The sequence below is a fragment of the Nelusetta ayraudi genome, unplaced genomic scaffold (assembly GCF_046127955.1).
Source record: "Nelusetta ayraudi isolate G7.1 ecotype Tasmania unplaced genomic scaffold, CSIRO-AGI_Nayr_v1 ptg000008l, whole genome shotgun sequence".
NCBI classification, from domain to species: domain Eukaryota; kingdom Metazoa; phylum Chordata; class Actinopteri; order Tetraodontiformes; family Monacanthidae; genus Nelusetta; species Nelusetta ayraudi.
In genome coordinates, this window is record NW_027466058.1 from 5,946,980 (window position 1) to 5,969,461 (window position 22,482).

General features: G+C 47.6%; 1 protein-coding gene across 8 annotated transcripts in view; it reads right to left on the minus strand.

Annotated features, from left to right (window-relative positions):
* lyst (lysosomal trafficking regulator) overlaps positions 1 to 22,482 on the minus strand; it is a 65,478-nt gene that overhangs the window by 11,552 nt on the left and 31,444 nt on the right. For 5 of the 8 annotated variants that reach the window (XM_076018970.1, XM_076018963.1, XM_076018964.1 and 2 more), the window contains 28 exons: positions 19,630 to 19,786; positions 18,044 to 18,255; positions 17,867 to 17,933; positions 17,180 to 17,289; positions 16,286 to 16,652; positions 15,461 to 15,617; positions 15,193 to 15,366; positions 14,274 to 14,428; positions 12,246 to 12,436; positions 11,871 to 12,116; positions 10,844 to 11,017; positions 10,091 to 10,240; positions 8,815 to 8,952; positions 8,537 to 8,735; positions 8,301 to 8,429; positions 7,013 to 7,637; positions 5,639 to 5,819; positions 5,331 to 5,500; positions 5,001 to 5,231; positions 4,684 to 4,850; positions 3,635 to 3,787; positions 3,354 to 3,515; positions 2,737 to 2,928; positions 1,973 to 2,187; positions 1,568 to 1,777; positions 682 to 858; positions 498 to 574; positions 210 to 398 (listed from right to left, as the gene is read on the minus strand). In XM_076018970.1, coding sequence (XP_075875085.1) covers positions 210 to 398; positions 498 to 574; positions 682 to 858; positions 1,568 to 1,777; positions 1,973 to 2,187; positions 2,737 to 2,928; positions 3,354 to 3,515; positions 3,635 to 3,787; positions 4,684 to 4,850; positions 5,001 to 5,231; positions 5,331 to 5,500; positions 5,639 to 5,819; positions 7,013 to 7,637; positions 8,301 to 8,429; positions 8,537 to 8,735; positions 8,815 to 8,952; positions 10,091 to 10,240; positions 10,844 to 11,017; positions 11,871 to 12,116; positions 12,246 to 12,436; positions 14,274 to 14,428; positions 15,193 to 15,366; positions 15,461 to 15,617; positions 16,286 to 16,652; positions 17,180 to 17,289; positions 17,867 to 17,933; positions 18,044 to 18,255; positions 19,630 to 19,786 — 5,375 coding nt within the window. The remainder of the gene's footprint in view (positions 1 to 209; positions 399 to 497; positions 575 to 681; positions 859 to 1,567; positions 1,778 to 1,972; positions 2,188 to 2,736; positions 2,929 to 3,353; positions 3,516 to 3,634; positions 3,788 to 4,683; positions 4,851 to 5,000; positions 5,232 to 5,330; positions 5,501 to 5,638; positions 5,820 to 7,012; positions 7,638 to 8,300; positions 8,430 to 8,536; positions 8,736 to 8,814; positions 8,953 to 10,090; positions 10,241 to 10,843; positions 11,018 to 11,870; positions 12,117 to 12,245; positions 12,437 to 14,273; positions 14,429 to 15,192; positions 15,367 to 15,460; positions 15,618 to 16,285; positions 16,653 to 17,179; positions 17,290 to 17,866; positions 17,934 to 18,043; positions 18,256 to 19,629; positions 19,787 to 22,482) is intronic. The other 3 variants (XM_076018965.1, XM_076018966.1, XM_076018971.1) reach the window with 3 other exon arrangements.

Consider the following 22,482-nt stretch of genomic DNA (forward strand, 5'->3'; position numbering starts at 1 on the left):
TCAGTGGCCGAGAGCCACAATATTTAAAAGCTACTACCATAGCTGTGGTTTTGGCTTGTGTTTAATTCAAAGCAATTTTTACTCTTTGCTTTTTATGTATTTTGGGATCATAGGAGGTGTGTTTTTTTTAATGTGATTTTCAAATATCAGCATCCCGCTTTTGGTTTCACATTTACTCGTTTTTAGTCCAAAATAAACGTGATGCCCACCGGTCGTGGGTGAGCTGCTGCACCAGCTCCTGCCAGTGCCGGCTGGCGCTCAGGTCAGTTTTGTAGAGTCCCCTGATGTGCTGCATGACTTTCTTTCTCTCCATGCCTTGTCGCAGAGACACATTCTGGGTGATGTCGGCGGCAATCTTCGATATGTCGCTGGACTTTCCGTCCAGCCTTTGCTTGAGGCTAAAATAGGAGAGAATGGAGTCAATAGAAAAGTGAAAAAACACACACACACACAAAAAAAACACATTCATCGTACTAACTTCAAAAGATCCAGCTTACCTCTTCTGAGTGTTGGCAATTTTCTTTTCCCACGCCACTTTGTTTGTTTTCTCGTCTGTCTCGTACTTGAGTTTTTCCTACACAAATAACGCGGCGCGAAAAAGTGAGAAATTGAGACGTTCGTTGGCCAGGGAACTCGGAGACCTTTGACGGCGGCGACTCAGACAGCCTTCATCGCGCTCACCTCTTTTATGGCCTTGAGCAAATCCTGCTTGTGCGGCGCGTTGGGCGGGATGCAGCGGTGGCCACAGAGCTTGAGCGAGGTCATGAAGACGCCCACGGCATTCTGCTCGTCTCTGGTGAGGCCGTCGTTGTGGTCGTGCAGCATCTCGTAGAGGTACAGCGACAGCTTTGGCCCGTGCTGAGCGGCAAGGCAGAGGTGGGAAAAATTCAATTGGAACTTGAACTCTATTGGAAAGTGACGTGAAGGATGACGCAGCGGCGGGGATTGTGTGAAGCGCAGTTTGACGAGAGATGGACGAAATAGACAGTATGTATGACTAAACCGTGACAAAATACAGGACTTGACTTAGTTAAAAAGACTAGAGAATATGGTTTGAATATTTTAAAAGACTCCCATATGTTTGTAATTTTGTCGTTTTTTTCTTTCGTTTTCTTTCATGCGTTTGCTTGTATCAGTGAGGATGTTGCAACATTCAGAAAAATTCTCAGCGGTAGTGGGTGACCCTCGGGTTTCCTATTTGCTGTTCACTGTTCTTGTGAACTGTTTATCTCACTAAATCTTATTTCAAAGTAGTATTTGTCATTTTACCAGCACAGGCTTAAAGAGGAAGTTTGCCGTTTTCCCAGAAGTGCAAGATACCAGGACATAAACAAAAAATGGAAGGACTTTAATCTACATCATCTTTAATTCTGTTGTAATTTCCCTGTCCATTCCAAATAAAGATAGAATTTAAAAAAAAAAAGAAAAGAAAAATTCTCAATCAAAATAAAAATGTATTTTGTGTGTGGAGGAAAATAGAAAAAAAATCCCAAATCTCATCTGGCTGTTTATGCCTCGACTAACTAACACCTACGACAGCATCCCAGTCCCTCTGCGGCCCCCTCACCTCCAGGCCGGGGCTGAGGCTCTCCTTGAGGATGTCCAGGTGTCTGGCATCGAAAACAAACTCCAGCGCCTCCTTCCTGTCGGACAGGGGGAGAACGGGGCTGAGCGTGTGCACCAGCAGGCGGCCGATCTGCACCCGGAAGGTGTCCCGACACGACCACAGGATCCTCCGCCACTGGTGGTGTGGAGCTCCTCCTCGACCGGTGCTGCCCTGCAGAGGGGGATCGAGGGAAAAGCAGGGCTTGAAACCTTTATTTATTTATTTATTTACTTATTTATTTATCTAAATCATTATTTAATTCATTTATTTAAAAAAACAAAAAACAACTACTGAATGAAAGGGAGCAGAAATAAGAATAACATTATATCATTTGCCCCTTTGTTCAAAGAAATACATTTTATTTACCAGGCTGATTTTGATGCCGTCCATCATGAGCTTGAGGATGTCCTTCTGGAAGCTCTTCTTGCTGGCCGGCGGCAGGGTGAAGGGGGTGGGGGAGTGGGGGACGGAGGCGGAGCCGCCCTCATCGTGGGACGGCTGGTCGCCCCCCTCGGCCGAGAAGAGGTGGTGGTCCGGAGAGTCGGGGATGTTGAGCAGGTCGAACAAATCCTGACTCACGTCTGCAGGGGGGAAGTGAAATGAGACGAGTTACTCGGTGGTGCAGTGGTTACCACTGTCGCCTCAGAGCAAGAAGGCTGCGAGTTCGATCCCGAGCCTGGGGCCTTTCTGCGTGGTGTTTTCCCTGTGTGTGTGGGGGTTCTCTCCTGGTTCTCCGGCTTTCTCCCACGTGAAGTGAACTGGGAAGTCTGAATTAACCGTGAGTGAGAATGGATTTTTCTTTGTTCGTCTTTCTGTGTGGCCCTTCGATGAACTGGCGACTTGTCCAGGGTGGAACCCTGACTTTGTATTAGGACAGTTGGGATAGACTCCAGCAGCACTGAGTGCAGGAGGAAGTGGCTATAGAAGATGGATGGATTGATAGACGGCATGTTTTGTTTGTGCTCCTGTGCAGTCAGGGGAGGAGGAAAAAAAAGACAAGGTGGAAGAGGAAAGGGGAGGAGAGGTAAGAAGAATAGAATAGAGGAGAGGAGAGGAGAAGGGAGAGGAGAGAGAGGAGAGGAAAGGAGGAGAGAGGAGAAGAGAGGAGAAGAGAGGAGCGAGCGCAATACCGTGATAAATGAGCCTGTTGACGGCGAGCACCACCAGCCTCTGCAGCCGCTGGACAAACTCCGTCTCGCTGGCGCGGATGGGGTTCTCCTGGCTCATCCTCCGCTGCATCATGTGGTGCAGCTCGTCGCTGGCCACCGAGCGCATCCGCATCAGCAGCGAGTCGGTCTGCGCCAGGGAGAAGCGGCGGCGGCCTGCGGGAAAGGCATCGGCGTGCAGGAGCGAAACAGATGTAAGTTTGGAAGAAGGAGCGCGGATGTGAGTGTGTGTGTGTGTGTGTGCGTGCGAGCGTGCGTGTGTGTACGTTTTAAACTTTTAGGGTGAGAGACACAGAGAGAAAATGCAAACACGTCATGAATCAATGATCAAGGAGCAGATTAGAGAGATTTTCTGATCAGATTCGTGCGCTTTCTCATATTTTTTTTTTCTCGTCCGTCGCTCAATTTTAATTACGGCAATAATAATAATCACACTCATGCAAGCACCAGTAGCGCAGCGGGTGTACTGGGCAGATTAAAACCCCCTTCATTGAGAAGAGTCACCGGGTGAGTTCACAGCAAACGTCGGGAGACAATTTTCTTCCCCGAGACGGGAGGAGGATGTTCTCCGCCGAGCTGACCTGAGTCACAGTGCAGCATATAGGACGGGGCTCCGGAGGGGGAGGGGAGCGGGGAGTCCTGGGACAGGAAGCTGAAGGGGGAGGGGAGGGGTATCTGGCCGTAGGAGCAGTAGTGCTGCCTGGGGATGCGAGGGATAATGGAGTCTTTCATGGCGACGGAACCTTCGGACGGTGAGGACAGGAGGTCAAGGTGAGCAGGTCGGGCAGGTCCGGCAGGTCGGACCGCCTGCGAACGCACCGCCGCGGCTTCGTTCGGCACCAGGCCGTCGCCGGCGACTCACCGGCGATGCTCTTTCGCTTCTGGTACATGGCGTGGTGCGGCGAGCTGGGGTTGTTGGCCGAGCCGCTGAGCTTCTGGGGCTCCTGGCTGGCCGTCGTCCTGATGAACTCGATGGCCGACTGGAGGACGCGGAACTGCAGCGCCACGGCCATCTCTAGGGAGGAGAAGAGACAGGGGGGCAGGGGGGGCAGTCTGTGATAAACATGCACCTGGTGGGATCTTTTTGTTTTTGTTTTTTTATTTAAATTGTTTCAATTGCAAGAGCCAGGAGGTTGAACCAGTATGAGGCAGGTCTAGGCCGTCGTTTCGACACCAGTTCCAGAATGATACTTTTTTTTGGTATCAGATGTTTTAGAAAAAATTTGAAAAACAAATAAACACACATTGGCATTACATCAAAAAAAATGTATTTTCCATTTTACTTGTGATTCAAATCAGGAATTCTTACAAACCCACTTTGTTCTATTCGCGGTCTTTTGCCACAAATGTTGCATTTTACAATGTTTTGATCAACACCAGTGAAGTGGAGCCACAGCTTAGACAATTTTAAATCCAACATAAACAAAACCTTTCCAGTGTCTTTAGTTCACACCTCTGTAAAGTGAAGCCAATCACCAGCGACTTGACCCATGCTTGCAAAATGGTTATTGGCTTAGAGAAGATTTTTGTTTTTTTGGGGGGGATATCAGAATTTGGCACAATAAAGATAATAACGTTTTGTTATATGAGAGGATGTGAGCATTCTGGTTGGTGCTACAAATGTGTTGAAGTTCGGTACCAAGGCCTTGGCAGGTCCATTGAAGGGAAAATGTTACAGGAAAACACATGTAGTTAATGGCTCATTTTAAACAAAAAGAGAGGGAAATATAAGAAGGAGTTTCATCTACAGTTGGAAAATCAGATCCATACTAAATATTTAGTCACTCTTTTTGTCAAGAATTCCTCTCTTACAATATAGTGTTGCATATGTTTCGTTAAAAACAGGAATAATGTCACCTGCGACTCCTGCGACAACATCTCAGTCTTCCTTGACAAGTGTGTGTGTCTCACCCTGTGTGCGAGGCGTCTTGCTGGTCTGCATGAAACCCAGCAGGGTGATGAGGTCCTCGATGATGCGGAAGTATTGGGGGCCCGAGGAGCTGCAGGAGTGGATGGTCACGGCCACCAGGAGCTGCTGGATGTCACACACCAGGAGCCTGTAGTCATTCGGAGGGATGCTGCCGAACAAGAAAGGAGAAGTGTGACGTGGAGGGAACCCAGAACCACGTTCGTCAGAGTTATTTTATTCATGTCTCAAAGACAAAAACAAAAAACAAAACCCAGGAACCCAGGGAAGTTTTTCGATGAATCCTCCTGTTGTTCCGTACCCATTTTCCATGCCGTTGAGGGTGGAAAGGGTGTTGAAGAGCACGTAGAGCAGGCCGTGGTCCAGCAGGATGTCGGCCAGCTTGGGGCAGGCGTTGAGGAGCTGCAGCAGCATGCACAGGATGTTGTGCACCAGCGAGTTCTCGTACAGGGAGTTCTCGATGAGGCCCAGCACTGGGATGATGCAGCGCTTCCTGAAGGGGGAGATGTTCTCCATTTCCTCCAGCTCCAGGCTGGAAACACGCAGAGAGAAACAGAATGGAGATTGTGGTGGATTAGCAGCCCGCTGCTGCCCTCGTGGGGTCGACGAAGGCGAAAGTCGCAGCACTCACTCCTCTTCCAGGCCCACAGGACGCCCAAACAGCATCTCCAGGAAACACTCGAGGAGCCCCTGGCTGCCCTGGTGGATGTAGAGCTGGTTGGCCAGCAGTGAGAAGCCGTGGTTCTTCAGGAATTTCTCCTTTTGTTCCTTGATGGCTCTGGTAAAATAGGCGTCCAGCAACTGGGGGAAAAAGTACACAATAGCACGGGAAGACAGAAGTGAAATTTATATTTAATGGAGCGTATTTTTTCATCCGACTTTTGGATGCGACTTTTCTTAATGTGCTTCCAATTGTTCTTCATGAGACGCAGGGCCGACCTTCATGACTCCCTGCTGGATAAGCGGCGACGAGTGGTTGACCAGGACGATGAGGGCCTCCGGCTGGATGAGCTTGTCCATCACCTCGTCCAGCATGAGGTCGGGCAGCAGCAGCAGGATGCCCCTCAGGAGATCATAGAGGCCGCAGCTGATCAGCACCAGGCAGTCCTCAGAACTGGACCTGAGGGAAAACAACTGCATTTAAAAAGCGTGTTTGCGTCTTTTTTTCAACGTCATTACTCAATAGGGACGTGCTGATGAATGAGCTGCTGGTCATTATCAACTGATATGCAGTGATTGGTGATGCAATGGTGATTTTAAAAAAGGCAGACGGGTCTTCATTCTTTATTATCTGAAGATGCTTCTCCATTCATCCCAAAGGCTTCTTCGGTTCTGTGCCAGTTCGTTTGAGGACGACCAAGTCTGAGGTTTTGTGAAGGTTTTGTTTCTGTTATCTTTTAATTCTGCCCATGGCAAGAGTTTTGCGCGACAGCTCCATATAATTAACATAATAATGGGGTGTGCCATTTCTGAAGCTTGCGTATCTTGCATAAGACGTGCTGATCAGGGACAAATAGGTTTCAGAGAAGCTTGTGATGTTTGTGATATGTGTGCAGATGGCAGCAACCTCAGCATTAAACCAAAATTCTGCCACTGCAATATTAACTAATGAGAACAAAAATGTCTAAATGAATAAAATGTAACTAATGCTGTGAACAATCACAAGTCATTGTTAAAGTCGGAATTTGAAACAGAAACTTGGCAGTAAATAATTTTGCCTCCCGCCGTTGGCATCAGTGACTGTCCACAAAAACACTGATGGGAGCGACTATTGAGTGACTTTCAAGAAACGATCGATGCATCCAAAACCAAAAGGTGACCAAACAGTCTAGGTTCACAATCAACAATAGTAAATATAATTTAAAAACAGTCGCATTGTTCATTACTTTGGGGTAAACAAACAACCACGTGACATTCAGAGTGGTAAGAAACACTGTGAGTTAAAGGTCCAGTGTGTAACACTTTTAAAGAAGTCCAGTATGTAGGAAGCCTGCCGAACAGCGTGTTTCATATTTAGGTCTCTGTCAGACCTAAATTCCTTAAAAAAAAAATCATGCCGCAAGATGGCAGCTATGTAGGAGCAAGACCCTTGGCTCTATGTATATTCTTATATACATGAGAACCAATCACGAGGGTAGGAAACACAAAGTACTACTGCACTGCGAGTACGCACTTTTATTAATGATATCTGGGTAATATGTTCAACTTTTACAAATAACATAAAAATCCTAAATCAAGCCAAATTTTACACACTGGACCTTTAATCACCGATGACCCAAAGCTCAACAGGAAGCTGCTTGATTCTTCCTGTACCTGTCGTTGGACTCCGTCTTGCTGTGCGTCCTGTCGTAGCCGGGCGAGTAGGCGTAGCTCTCCCAGTCCTCTGGCATGGAGCCCCGGTCGGCCGCGCTGGGCCAGCGGCCGATGGCCAGGGAGCCGTTCTGGGCCGGGAAGGCCAGGCCCAGGCTGGCCAGGTTGCTGTGGCTCCTCTGGAAGGACTGGATCCCCTTCAGGCTGTCGGGCCGCCGCGGCGCCTCGTCGCTGGCCCAGTCGAAGCGGTCCTCTGACTCCACCCCCACGCTGCCCTCTGCCAGGCTGTCCACCTCGGCCGCCTCGTCCCGCTCCTCCTCCACGCTGATGGAGGGCGTGCGCAGCGCCCCGTCGGCGCCCGCTTCCTTGGAGCCGCAGATGGTCTTGGCCGACTCGCAGCTGCTGAGCAGCGGCTCGTCGGCCTTCTTCAGCGTCTCCGTGCTGCCGAGGGCCTGGGCGGCGGCGCCGGTGGCGGGGGAGCCCCGGTTGCCTTCGCCGGACTCGCTGGTGCCGCTGTGTCCGAGTCGTGGTGTCAGGAGCGGGGAGGAGTAGGGGGACGGCGCCAGGCTCGGGGGCCGTAACGACTGATCGTCGCCTCCTTGTTCGGGGGAAGGAGCGGCGAGATGGCCTGGAAGTAAAAATAAAACATTGCAGGATCTTTATATTCGGTGCATTTGTTCGAAGTATTGCCAGAGCTGCTGTTTGTTTGTTTACTTAATAAGGATGCCCATTAGTTTTCACAATGTGAAGACTAATTCTTCCTGGGGTCCACACAAAAACCGAAAAGAAATTGCAATAATGACAAACCAAAATGGGTGAAAATATTCAGCAAAATTCCTGAAATAATGATTTTAAAACCAAAACAAAACCAAAAAATAAAATGAATAAATAACCAAAATCTAAACACAAACATCCTAAGCAACAACATTTGCTCCTGCCACTAGATAGATCTCCACTTATGAACAAACTCCAAGTATGTGATGAAGCTGTTATGGATAAAATGACGTGGCAGAGCTGCTACCACAGATGTTTACTGACTGACTCGTCTAGAGACAGAAAAATCAATATCTTGTGCAACATGACTTTTTCTGGCTCGTGGAAAGTGGACTTGTGCAAACAGTTCAGGCAAATCTGTTTAGTATGTGCAGCTGCAAGAGCGAAATGAAAGCAAAAGGTGAAAAACAAGGAAACGTCTATAACTTGAAATCTTGAGAGAATGAAAAAAAAAAAAAAGACCTGAAAATGGACTAAAATAACGTAGAAGAGCAGCAGTTCGGCTGAACATTTGTACCTTCATGGAGGGCCTCAGTGAAGACCGTTGGAGACAGTGACATCACAGAGCTGCTGGTGGACTTCCCTCCACTGCTGGAGTGTCTCAAGTACATGATAGACTGCACCTTCTCTTGATACAGCTTTCCATCTAAAAGAAAAAGGGAAAGAAAAAACACGGACGACAACAAACGATCAGAGAATTCAGAATTCAGAAGCCGTCCCCCCGCTTTCAACCCACGTCGCCGTCCCACCCACTTATGTGCAGCGAGAAGTAGAAGCTGGTCGCCGTGTGGCACACGTAGGTGTTGGTGGGCGGGTGAACGGCCAGCAGGAAGTTGTAGATCAGCTTCAGCAGCTCCAGGTCGGGGGGAGAGCCGAGGACCTCCTGGATGATCTTGACGAAGGACAGGCAGACCTCCTGCGGGATGGCGGTCAGGTGCTCGTCCCGGTGCTCCTGCCAGATAAACAGCAGTCAGCTGTCGGTTTGAAAGGGGACGAGGAGGGGCAAAGGCTCGACGGCGGCGACGACGTACCTGCAAGACCTGGCAGGTGAGCAGGAAGCGATGCACCACTTCAGCTTTGAGGAACTGCCGGATGTTGAAGACCTGATGCGGGTGATGCACCCTGATGAGGATCTCCAAGGCGGTGAGCAGCGTCTCCCACACTCCGCACTGGCACGCACACAGAAATAAAAACACACACAGGGTGCGACTGAGGACAGACTGAGTGTTTCACACTACATGACCACAGAGAAAAACAAACACGAACTGGCTGTAAGGAATGCAGAGAGAACCACAAGGTGCATTCATACCTTTTTTTTTGGTCTATTCAAAATTAAGATGCAATGGTTTTGAACCATTAAAGGTTAAGTGTGTAAGATTTGGAGATTTTGAAGAAGAAACAGCGACATCAAGTGGTCACATTTTAGACTGCAGCGTCTTTCACTCTCCCTCCCACTCCTGAGCTTGCCAGTGAGCTACGGTGGCCTGCACACCCAAATCTGAATACCTCGTCTCCCTCGTACCCTCTTCTTCGCTGGTTTATGTGAAGGCGGAGGCTGGATTATCCACACCAGGCTTCCTTAAAAATATGGCAGAGCGAGATGGCAGCTAACTAGGAGCGAGACCCTTGCTATACAGTGTGTACATTCTTCTGTAAATATGAGAACCGTTCTAAGTGTAGGAAAACCAAATTACTTTTATTGTACTGCGATTATACACTTTTATTCATGATTTTTTTTATGGGCCAAACGTACCAATACAAAAATCATGAACCAAGCCAAATATTACACACTGGAACTAAACTTGTGTACGACAAGCAATCCACTCTTTCACCTCCCGAAAAACTCTAGTTGTACCCTGCTAACTTTTTCACCCTCCCAGCTCCAACCACTGCACTCCTCCTCTCTCTGGAATCCTCGAGATGTTTGGAGAAACACTTTAAATGAATCTCAACGAGACTGCAGCTACTGAGAGTTGCTCCTGAGGATTACCATTTTATAACCGACTCATCACTAGATGATGATGTTTTGAACCGTCTTTCCCATAAAAACGGAGCGCGGCAGGCCGCTTGTAATGCACACACGAGTGGTGTTATTCCCTTTGTACCCTCGCACAGGATGAAGCCAAATCAAATGCTGCAATTCCACCGTGCATTTGATAGTAATGATGAATGCCTCTGAAAGACTCCGAGAGTGCTCGATATGTGCGAACTCTGCTTATTTTTCCCCCCCTGCTTCCGTTAGATGTTGTGTTGAGTCTCCCGACACGAGTGCAACACAACCCGTGTTGGGATGCCTGGTGTTGTTACCTCCGCCTTGGCCCAGATCTTCCAGTCCAACAGGATGTCTGAGAGAAGTCTGATATCCTGCACAACAGCGACCGACTCGGTGTTCAGTCGGAACTGGCCGTCATCCCCCAGGTAAAGTATCGGTGCGCTGCAGCACGCATCCAGTAAGGTCTGGAAGGGGGGGGGGAGAGAGAACAAACAAAAAAACAACAACCCATCACATCATGACCACACCACGACCACTTCTGATCCCTTATCTGAGACAAGCATACAGATGAGCACTCAGAAGCGGTCTTAATGCACAGGGCCCACGACATCAATAACATCAGCACCATCTCAAACCTGCCGCTGTTTTTCTCCCTCAGCGGTCTGTATCGATCAGGGCTATCACTTGTGACCGGCTCGGCTGCAGTAGTTAGAAATCTGTTCTCAGTTGAGTGAAAATATGTAGGAGCCAGAGAGTGTGGGGAAAAAAAAAAGTGTCTGTGCATCATAAATAATAGAATCCTGATTAAAATTCACATTTCCAACAGCTCAGCAGTGATTTTAAGTGCTTAGCATCAAAGGGTGCAGTTTGTCATCGACTGAAGGGACAAAGGAAGGCAGAGGAGGCACAGTGTGACTTTCGCAAAAAGCTCAGCGTTTCAAGTCCACATGCAGATCTGCTTAACGATGCACACAGTGTGTGCGTCAAAAGAGAGAGAGAGAGAGAGAGAGAAAAAAAGTGAATTGTTTGGCTGTGCAGATGAGATTTGTGTTGCAGGCGTCGCTCACTTTCAGCACGTGGAATCCCACAACGCATTTGGACTTGATGAGGACCTGGTGGATCATGGAGTAGCCATGGTAACAGTCCATTTCGTGGATGCGGTGCTGGTTGAAGTTGGACAGAGACAGGAGCACCCGCAGGGCAAGAGCCTGGGTCCTCTCGCAGTCGCTCAGCTCCACCGTCTGGAGCAGCGAGGCAGGGGAAGACAGGGAAGCACACAGAGTGATGTTAGGGGGCGGTGAGGATGTAGTTATACGCTGCTTCCTTTCTCAAAGAAAAAAAAATCCATTAAAAAAAAACTCACATCAAAGGTGGCATTTAACTTTGACCTGCACACATGATCACAGTGACGCTGATATGGCAATAAATGTGAACAGCTAGCTGCAGCCATCAAAACAAATCAGGTCACATTTTCACTTTCGTCCCCCTAGCTGGTTACAGGTTAACCGTGGGGTAATTCAGTGCCATAAAAATATGCAATATTAAAAAAATTTAAGCTCCATGTCTAGTATGCACAACAAAGCATGTTACTGTTGTTGCCTGGAGAGATGAACAGTGTGCTGGATAAATACAATAAATGATCCCAAACAGGTGAAAAGGCGCTGTCACAAAGTTGGAAAATACTTTTGAAAAAACTTTTTTTGTCTGTTTGTTAAGGAAACTACAAAAGCAAAAAAGTGCATACTCAAACATATTCTGCTGTGTACATGATTTTCTGAGACTTTACTTACAACACATCCGTTCAAATATGGGACACAGATAAAAAAAAAAAGAAATGCAGTGAACACACTTCTTCTTTTCTCTAACTGCAAAACAAGTGAACTACCCTTAATATTAAAAACGTAAGCTGTGAACACAGAGTCTGCACAATAGCGACAATGCAACGATGCTGCAGCAGGGTAAGGAAGGTTCTGCCCATACATAGAGACAGTAAATTTACTTGCTACAAGTATCTGACTTGCTACAGTCCAAACCCACACAATCACGGCCTCCTCCTGACTGAAAAGTGCATTTTAGCACTGGGGACCACCCCACCTGTGCAAAGAGGAAGACAAAGTTTCCCGTCCCTCCGATCTTGTGCAGGACGCTCTGCAGGCCTTGCGTTTCGGTGGGCAGCAGACCTCTGAGGCAGATGGTCTCCAGGGAGACGCTCTGCACGTCCTTGGAGCTGAACGGCCGCTGGGTGACCACGGTCTTGGCCTGACCCTTCAGTCTGATCACGGGCTCGTAGATGGTGTAGACCCTGGGGCTGCTGGGAGCATAAACTACAGCCAAGCTCTCCTGCGCAGGAACACGTGAAAAACTTACGTTCCGTCAACTTTTTAGAAGGTACTTTTAATATTTAAAATTCCATGGAATTTGTGCGTTTTGCATGCAATGGTGAGAGAAATAACCGTTTTCATAACTCACAACCAGAGTCGTGGTGTCCACGTCCTTGTTCTTCATTAGGAGCTCGCGCACGTGCTCACACCTCAGCGCTTCCTCGGTGACAAACTTGGAGAAGGTCCCGCTCGGCTTGCCGTACTTGCAGGGCATTATGGAGGTGAGGTCGGGCCCTCTGGCGTACAGGTAGAACGCCTCCTCGGTTCCTATTCTGGCTCCTGAAATTTCAACGACATTTGACAGTTTGATTTGAGACTGAGCGTGAAGTCCTGCACCGTCTGTTTGAAAATGATCTCGAGCAGTAATTCTGAAATCCTGCAAAAAAAAAAAAACACATTTTGTTGATTAAAAGTTTATGATAGAGGACATTTCACTGACTATATAGTCAAAAAACATGAAGTGTTGGACACAATCTGCTCATACAAACAATTGAATTTTTTTGGATTGTATTTGTATTTTTTGAGGGAAATCAATAATCAGGTGAGGCGGCTCCACTGGAGTCCCGGATGAAAAATGGGCAGAATATAGAACCTGCAATTTATTTATAACGTGTGAAATATTATGTAAGCTCGAATCGGAGATATTCAATTCATGAGTAAAATAGGTCACCGATAAATACTTGACCAAATGAGACAGACGCTCTTGCTTGATCACTAATGCAGCACCCAGCGTGCAACTATTTAATATGACAAGCGGCAACAGTGTTAAGTGCAGAGCCAAGCAAGAGCTTTCAAGAGATGCTTCCCCTGATGACTAATTTATAGTTTATACAGGAATTTTGAATGTTTTTCCCTCGAACAACGACAACAACAACAGGAAGATCTCCGCTGCGTCTGGAGGAATTAGCGGCCCGACGGGTTGAGGCTATGCTGAGTGGAACATACTTAGGTTAATAAAGTGATTGGCCTCCGGTGCTGTGCACAGGGACAAGGACAGTTGTCCAATTAAATGTTCTAATGAGGACAAAACTGTTGTTTGGCATAACAGTGCGTTTAATTATACGCGCAAGCGCACGTCATGGAGATGGTGGAGAGTTTAAAGGCCAAACCGTATAAAACACATAAATGCAGAGTGAAGAATAACCGCACGACCGTCCGGCTCAAAACAGTTTGTTTACGACTGCTTATAAAATGATTTTTTAGCGTTCGGACCTTTCACAGGACAGGAGGAGGTGTTGTTGTGCCATTACCAAGACTGCTCGCCACTTCCTCTATCTCCAATCGCACTTCAACATCAAAAATAATGCAACCTGCAATGATGATGCGTTTCTTGTCATGTCCTTGTCGGGGAAGCTTGAGGGACTAGAGTGGTTTCTCTACAGGAGGAGGAGCCTAAGTAAACCTTAATGTTGTTCCAGTAGATCATTTTTCGGGTTCAGATGTGGGGTTCAGAAATGCTGTTTTTAAAAAAATGTTTTTTGTGATTAATGTGGACAAAAAAAACCCGTCAACAGATCACGTGTGCGGTTGCAGTGTTAAGTAGTGAAACAACCTCTAGATCAACACCACAGATACAGTCCACTTCCTCAACTGGAACAGAAAAAAAAAAAAAAAAAAACCTAAATGACTCAGCTGTTACTTTTAGAGCCCATGGCCTGAATACTCATTCAGCACTCAGCATATTGCTCGAGTCGCGCATCTCAAAGTTGCGGTGTGTCTGACACTCGCATTGACCTCATTATTCACAACACTGGTGAGAAAACGCATCGTGAACATGACGTTCACAGGCGCGCCGTGCAAAGACCCTTCTGGCCGCGTGTACCGTAAACTGCTCAGCGGGCTTGAGCGCGGCCGGATGTGGTTGAGACCTCCATACTCAACAACAACAGTAGTAACAAATCAGGGCGGGGCCCAAGCAAAGGGGTCATTAGCTACTAAACCAGTGCAATCAGGATACACGGCTGCTCTGCCATCCATGTGACTGCTGCGTGTCGCCAAAACTCACATGACTTCACAACACGTTATTACTGTATCCGCTGCGAGAGCAGAGTGCATCCCAGGACACGCGGCGAAGAGCTCTGATCTCTTCGGGAAGCCGAGCTGGAAGGTTTCTCACCGTTGAAGAGGAGCACGGTGCCCATGCTCCATCTCTGTTTCAGCAGATCCCCTGCGGACAGCGCGCAGTGGCCCAGCATGCAGAAGGTTTTGTTGCTGTCCGACGACAAGCTGGACTTCCTCGGCAGGGAGTAGTCCAGCGACACCTCGCATCTCCTGGAGGGAAAGGAGGCATTTTGGACGTGAGAAAGCAGTGGCGGGCCGTCAGGGCCAGCAAGGCCTCTGCTGGTCTAAACACACTTAGAAAAGTACATTTTCACCATATGATAATAAAGTTATCTCCATAGCCTGTTCCTTTAATGTCGTATAATATACACTGGTCCAGTTGCTCTGCTTCCATTGTTGTATATTATGGTAGCTCATATTTGAGCTAGCATAGCTAGTGTTTTCAGTTTTGATGAAATCTGCTGGACACCTTCAGAATCAACACTGCAGGCTCCTGTGCTGTAAATGAATGGACCACCGTCAGTTGAGACAGTCAATCAGATCTCGAAGATGCAATGCCAAAGCCACCAAGCTGGCCTCGCGCTGAATTTCTCACATACACTGTGATTGGATAAGCACTGAGAGCCCTCAGTGTACTTTTGGTGAACTTGTTAAAACTTTGTTTAGGAATCTCTTAAAAATGTATTTGTAAGTTTTCAGTGTTCAGTAGCCTTAGTTTCCTTCTCTTAATTGTGACGTTAAATGCTCCTGAAGCTACGTTTTGCTCGACAAGGTCACTTATGTGAAGATGATGTAATGTCCAAGTATGATTCTGTATGGATCCTTGAGGTGTGGCGTCATATTGATGGGTTTATGAGGTGTATTCATTTAGGCTGGACTAAATATGACATCGTCGATGGCCTGGGCGTGAAATACACGGGCCGCCACTGTGATAAATGTTGTCCGCCTTGGCACCTCTGCACGCATCCCCTCACCTGATGCCGCAGACCCAGACGACCACACGGCCGTGGACGTTTTTCTTGCCCTCCGGCTGCTGCGTGTACGTGATGCTGAGGTGCTGCCACCAGCTGGATCGCAGCAGCTTCTCGCCTGAGTCGGCCTGCGCCAGCAGCCCGGCCTTGATTTCATCGTTGGGGTCGGTGCAAATCCTGAGGGAGGGAAGAACATCTCTCAGTATTTTCCACGGTCCGGGAACTTTTCAACACTTAAGACGCGCCGCTACATCCTGGACTCCAAAATCACCTGAATGTGAGGGAGCCCGTGGAGAAGTTGGCCCACACTTGAAGCATCAGAGCCTTGGAGCCCATTGACAAAATGTGAACGAGGCCCTCGTCCGCTAGTCTCGTCCCAGGGTGGCAGGAGCTGTGGTGGAGATCGGCTGTGGCTGGGTTCCCCTCTCCTGGAAGAGACAACAGAGCCACTGTTGGCAAAAAGTCGACTCCATCTAGTAGAATTGGTTTTTAGAAAATACTTAGAAGAGCTGTAATGCAGAAAGAGGCTGTTGCAGACTCTGACTGATGACTTCATTGTAATCTGTTATGAGATATAATGCTTCTTCTTCTTTATGCTTATTGTGTGACTTCCACAATGGGTTCCAAAATTTGACAGAGGGGCCGGAGCAGGTGAGGATGAAAGAAGAGTTTTGGTGACCCACCTCATAGGAGGAAAAATATACATCATGGGATATGTAAAAACATGTGCTTTCATGTCCATTGAAAATAAAAATATCCGTCTTTGAAACCCCAGGGTAATTAGCTCTTTATTGAAATGCCTCTTAAAACACACAAAAAAAAAGATGAAATACAGCTATTTTATTACTTACTTCCTATTAATATAATCTTTTCAAGTTCAGCGGGCCAGATTCAAAACCTTAACGGTCCATACATAGTTTGCCCATGCCTGGTGCATAGTACTGTATATGTGTTGTGTTGTAATTTGTTCATCTGTACAAGTCATTTTTAATTGACCCCGGGAATAATGATCACGACTGAGGCAGTGACTAATGGGGATCAACAACAAGCAATAAACAATAAACAAGAGGCGTAGACTGAGGCTTCCGTGTCTCACCTCTGTGCTTGCCCTCGTCCTTCTCCTGCTGTCTCACCAGGAGCCACATCGAGGCGCTGAAGCCGCTGGACATGTGGGGCCAGCAGTTCTGGCCGACCAGGGGCAGGTGCAGGGGGGCGGCGTGCCAGGGAGACGAGCGCGGGTGGCCCGGCCGCTGCTCCGCGTCGCCGTCTCGCCGCCCGGGGGACAGCTTGCCCTTCCAGAGCAGGCCGACGGCCTTCCCGCCGGCGGCACCGTTCTGCCTGGAGCTGGAGGAGGCGCCCCCCGGCGTCGAAGCTCCGAGGACTAACGGAAAGGTCAGGAAATGAAGGGGCTCCGTGTTTATGTTGGCTTCCACGATCTGGAGGATGCCGTTTAGTAAAATCTCCTGGCGGGGAAGAGAGAAAACGGGAAAAGACAGAACAGACGCATTATTTTGAAACAAAGGAAAGAAGCTTCTTTGTTGATCAAAACTAAGGCGTACGTTCTTCAGATTTAAGAAAATGAAATCACCCAACTGCTAAACCTTTGGCCAACACAGACACTTTTTCTATACATGTGTTTCTTCACACGGTTAAAAATACCTCTTCCCTTCTGGGAACCTCTTTCTTAGAGACAGGTTATTAATGATGTCTGGCTGCTGGCTCCAATTAAACACAGACCTCCACACGTGTGCCATGCTCACTTTGGTGTTAATTGCACATACGCGGGAGTGGGAACAGGGGAGCATCGACGTGTTAATTCAAGTTTTACAAGACAGGAAAGTGAGGACAGAAGTGGTAAAAAAAATAAAATAAAATAAAAAAGTGACGGAAAAGGAAGGTGCACAGACTGTGAGCGCACAAGCTCCCCTCGCTGCCAACACCCTCGACGTGAGCTAACAGGACACTGTTGACTGACTGATAGGGTATTTACAGTAGGTGGGGTCTTCTCCAGGAAGAGACGAATCAATAGAGCCAGTTCCTCCGCTGTGATTCGCTGGCTCACCATGGCAACCAGCAACTCCACCAGCACCGTCTGGCAATCTGCAAGTTGACCAATGAAGAAGTCTGAAATAGTTTTCGTTCGCTCAGGGAGCGTCGCAGGTACAAGCACAAAACAGCATCAGTGCTCGTTCTTCTCCAAGCTGAAAATAAAACTAATAAAGAACAACAACAACAACAAAAAAAAAGAAAGACACTAACATGAATGCAAAAGCAAGAGACCGTGTTGAGAAAACATTAATCTGAATTATTAGCATGTTGTAGATGTAGAAACCATACAAATGTCACTAAAAATGACAAAAAATGTTGCATCATCATCTTGTTTGTCATCAAGTCAACATTACTTCAAATCTCAGTGACCCTAAGGACAAAAAAAAAAAAAATCAATTGCTGTCAAGAGTTTTTTCCAAGACACTAAAATTATTCACATCACAAATGACATTTTAAACCCTCAGGAGCAAAACGTCAACAGCAGGACGGAAAGCGCGAGGAGCACACAGAGCTGAGTAAACAGACTGTGTTTTTTTTTTCCCACTAGATGTCAGACATGAATAACATCCTACAGACCGAGAGGTGGGGGATGGAGAGGGGCAAAAATAAACTCAGAAGAACAACAAACCTGTGAAGGAGGGGTCCGTCTGGCTCAGGATGTTGTGAAAGCCACACAGAATGGTTTTGACTCCTCCCTGTGACGAGCAGAGGACATGAATCAGCGATAGCGATCACAGCGAGGAGAGAACAGAATAAGAGAGGGAGAGGCGGTGGCAGCGGAGGGGCCGAGGCGGCCGAGGCTGACCTGCTCGTAAAGCAGCGTGGCGTTGTGGGGGTTGGCGCGCACGGCGCCCAGCAGGCTGTGGAACACATGGCTCAGCACATCCAGGTCCGGGGAGCCGGCGGCCAGCAGCTGCAGCTCCATGGTGCAGATCTCCGGGAAGAGCAGCACGCCCCGCCCCGGCCCGTCCGCCAGCACCGCCAGCTCGCGGAGCGCGGCGAAATCCACCTTCACTTCTGCAGGGAACGACACAGCACGAAGCGATCAGAGCGCGGGCTTGGAAAATAAACGTCCAAACATCCAAATGGTGAAAATACTGGCAGGCAACGAGGCTCGAGCAGCTCCACCGTCACCAGGCGCGAAAAACATCCGTCTTGGAAGCTGCACGTAAAAACGAATTAAGCCTCAGCTCTGCGGCCACAGGCTCACCAGGCTCGGAGAAGCATGGCAGCTCCCACATGATTTACAGGAGAGCAGCCCAGCGCAGCTACTGGGACCTCCTCTTGCTTGGGAAGCTCACTGCGGCTCCCGTTGCACAACTTCTCAGCTCAAAAGTGGACCGGAGCGAAAACCAGCATGTTTCGGCCTTTGCCGCTTCAGCGGGGTTGAACTTATTTTTTCCGGTTCTGAATGACCGTCGGCATTGGCCGCTAACTGATTTTTTACCCCCAGATTTTCAAGGAACTTTTCCATTCTGTCGGGATTTTGAAAAAAAAAAAAAAAAGAAGAAAAAAGAAAATCACAAGATCCGGCTCACGGGGCGACGGAGTTGCTGAACGCTGTGAAACAATGGATTAGTTCTGATGGAATGAATGAAGGAGGGCAGGTTCTTAGTTGGACTAGGGGGGAGGAAGGAGGTCAAGTTATATAAACAAGACACTCGCCGTGGGCTTAAAAAAACTAACACACACACACACACACACACACACACACACACACACACACACACACACACACACACACACACACACACACACACACACACACACACGGTGGGTTTGTGGCTTGCGTGCATTGCAGAAAATGTGGAAACCACAATGATGCTGTAAAAAACAGACTGAAAGAAGAACAGCTCAAGCAAATGCAGTCGCTAATGGCAAGTTTCAATGCGTTTGAAGCTAAATCCACCTTTTCCCACCTTACGAGGTATTACGTGCTCGAGCGGAAAATGCCACACACACACACACACACACACACACACACACACACACACACACACACACACACACACACACACACACACACACACACACACACACACACACACACACACGGTGGATACAGCATCTCCATTCCATACTATGTATGGGCCCAGTGGTGGGAGAAGCAAGAGTTCCCAAGGCCGGTGTTCACCAGGTTAACGTGTTAAAAAGCAACAACATGACCTTCCCATCCATCAAGACGAATCAGTTGACATTTGTTGCTTGCTTAAAAAAACGTTAAAGGGGACGGAGGGCAAAAAAGAAAGATAGAAAGAAGAGAAAAACTAAAAATGCTGCACACTGAGGAAGTACACGTCCAATAATAACAAAGCAGCCAAGTGTGTATAGACAGATGCGTAGTGCGCAGTGCAAACAGGTGTGCGTGTGCGTGTGTGTGTGTGTACCTACCCTCCTCCTGCTTGGCCATCTCCTCGGGGTTGCTCTCGCTGTCAGCGTCGTAGGCCTCCTCCTCCCCGGGGGGCTTGGCGCCGCAGCTCTGCGCCTCGTCCACCTCCTCAGACAGATCGCCTGCCGGCACCGCCCCCTCCGTCAACACCTGGAGCTTCTGACAGGAAGAGAGAGACAGAGAGAGAGAGAGAGAGAGAGAGAGAGAGAGAGAGAGAGAGAGAGACGGACACAAGCAGAAGAGGACTTTTATAAAGACGACAGGCGAGCGGAGAGGATCTTGCACAAGACAACCACATTCAAGACAGGAGCGTTAAGGAGAAGGTCCGTTTCACAACCACTCACTCCATCCCGCTGTAGCAAAAAAAAACAAAAAAAAAAAACCACACACACACACACACACACACAAAAAAAACACAAAAATCTAACACAAAACAAAGCAAAAAAAAATTACTGACCGAAAAAATATTACTTTCCCAGAAAACAGGAGCTCTTGCCACGGAAAGGCAAATAATTTTAACAACAAAATGTTTGTGAGAGGGGAAAAAAATGCTTTGGTCATAAGACAAACAGCAGCTGACTCGCGCTAACGCGGCCCAGTTCCTTCACGTGAACGCTCAGTCATCGCGCATGCTGTGTGTATGCGTGTGCGCGCTCAGCGGGCGCTTGCACGGCTGAACACAACAGTATGAAGAGGAGGCTTCGCTGTAATGCACCTTTATTCTGTTTAATTACAACAATCAAGCAGCTTTAAAGCGAGCGAGACGGGGGGGAGGGGGGCGCGGAAGCAAAGGTTTTTCGCCGATTAATCCCCTTAGTGGGCAAACTTTGTTGTGGTCGACTAATTGAGGAGTTTCCCAGCACCGCAGCAGTGGAGCAGGGAGGTGAGCGTCACACTCTGGCGCCCTCTGTGACAAACAACGAAGTAAATCTATTATATAAAATGCTAAATCCCCCGCCTGTGTCAGAGCTGCCAGCCAAGCACCGTATGCAACATGTGAGTAGGGCTGAGTGTCATTCAAAACGCTTGAAGCACAATGCCGATTTCAACACAGGTTGCAGAACAAAACTCTTTTTACACTTCAGGTCAAAACCTCATTTGAACAACAACAAAAACACATTGCAGTTACAGAACAAATCTTAAAATGTTTTTTTTTAACTGGTAATTCAGATTAAGTTAGTTGTATCCCGTCCTTGGCTGCTGCATCCTTGGCCTAAATGTTGCATTTAGCTTTATTTTGAACCACCTAAAAGGTGGGGCCACACTTTAGAATCTATGGCATGATTATTGGCTTGCAGATGCTAAAATGTATTTCTTGGATTTGGGAATTTGGCACTGAAAGATGTTAGATTTTCGATAATCAATAGGATGGGAGTATTTTGGTCAGCACCGTCCACTGCGTCCCGACTGACTCAAACAAAACAGCGGCTTTTCCTTCACACTCTTGCCAGCGAGGGTGCCTTGCCGTGTGTGGGATAAATGTCAACTCACGACGACATGCAAGCGCTGAAACAACAGCGGCCACTGTGCGGCTCTGAACAACGCGATGCCTTGGTGTGTTGTGACCCACTAATTCGTCCATACAATAGCCGTCATTATTTACGTCTGCTGGTTTGTTGTCCGTCGGACGCAGCTGCTTGGCAACGCGGCAGGAAGGGGGTGGGGAGTGCTGAAACTGTTTTCCCTGCGTTACGCGGTCACTTTCAAAATAAGCACCGCCGGTATTTTAATCCAGAGCGATTAGCTGGCGATGAAATTTGAGGGCAGTGAACACAACGCATTATTCATCTGAGGAAGCCAAAGTTTGTATAACTGTGGTTCCTGCCTTGCCAGAGGCTCAACAGGCCTGAAATCTAAATTTCACTCCTTTGTTACACACCCCGATGCCGAAGACGGCTCTGACACCGACACTTCCAGAATGGACAAAAAGTGTCATTGAGCTTCACCACCGCAGAAGAACTGGAACTGAAGCCGCTTGCTGCAGTCACGCCGCTGAACTTACTCACCTCACTCTGTGTCTGTGGAGTGATGAGTAACAGGGTAGAACTTCACTTCTCAGAGAAACGTCCCTTTAAGGCGACATCTTACGCTCCCACACTGAACCTGTCACTACACATCCTATATGTCGACATGTCACAATAAGGTCACAACCACTGTGACTGCATGTTTACCATGCTGCTTTTTTTGTCTTCCTTATTCTTATACAATCTTATACATACATATGTATACATATAGTGTGTATATGTTATTTGTGTATAAGAATAAGGAATATATATATATATATATATATATATATATATATATATATATATATATATATATATATATATATATATATATAAATGCGCAGATATAAAATGAATATAATGAATATATGAATATAAATAAAATATATTTACAATATGTTGTATCATATTAAATAACCACTGAAATAGGAGGAAGTGCAGGAGGAAGTGCAGGAGGGAGCTGGTATTGAAAATGGATGGATCGATATTAAGTAACATTTCTTTCAATAAAGCTTTGTACAGCCCATAGCAAGCTGCCTGCTACACCCAACATGTTTTCTCCCCATTTATTCTCTTGTGGCTCAAGCAAGCAAATATAAACGCTCACATCAGATAGGCTTTTTCTACCATCTGTAGCTCAGGGCTCGGGGGCAGACTGGAACCTGACTTTGATGTGCATTCTATGTGAAATAAAGGCGCTGCAAAAGCAGTTGTTATGAATGTTGTTTATCCGTTCATCACCGATCCTGTACTCAGTGCCAGGGTGAGGTGGGTTGGAGGGGCTGTTGCCAAAGAGCCAGATCGCAGCTATACTGGTGTGACAAGACAAACTCACATTCCCACCTACGA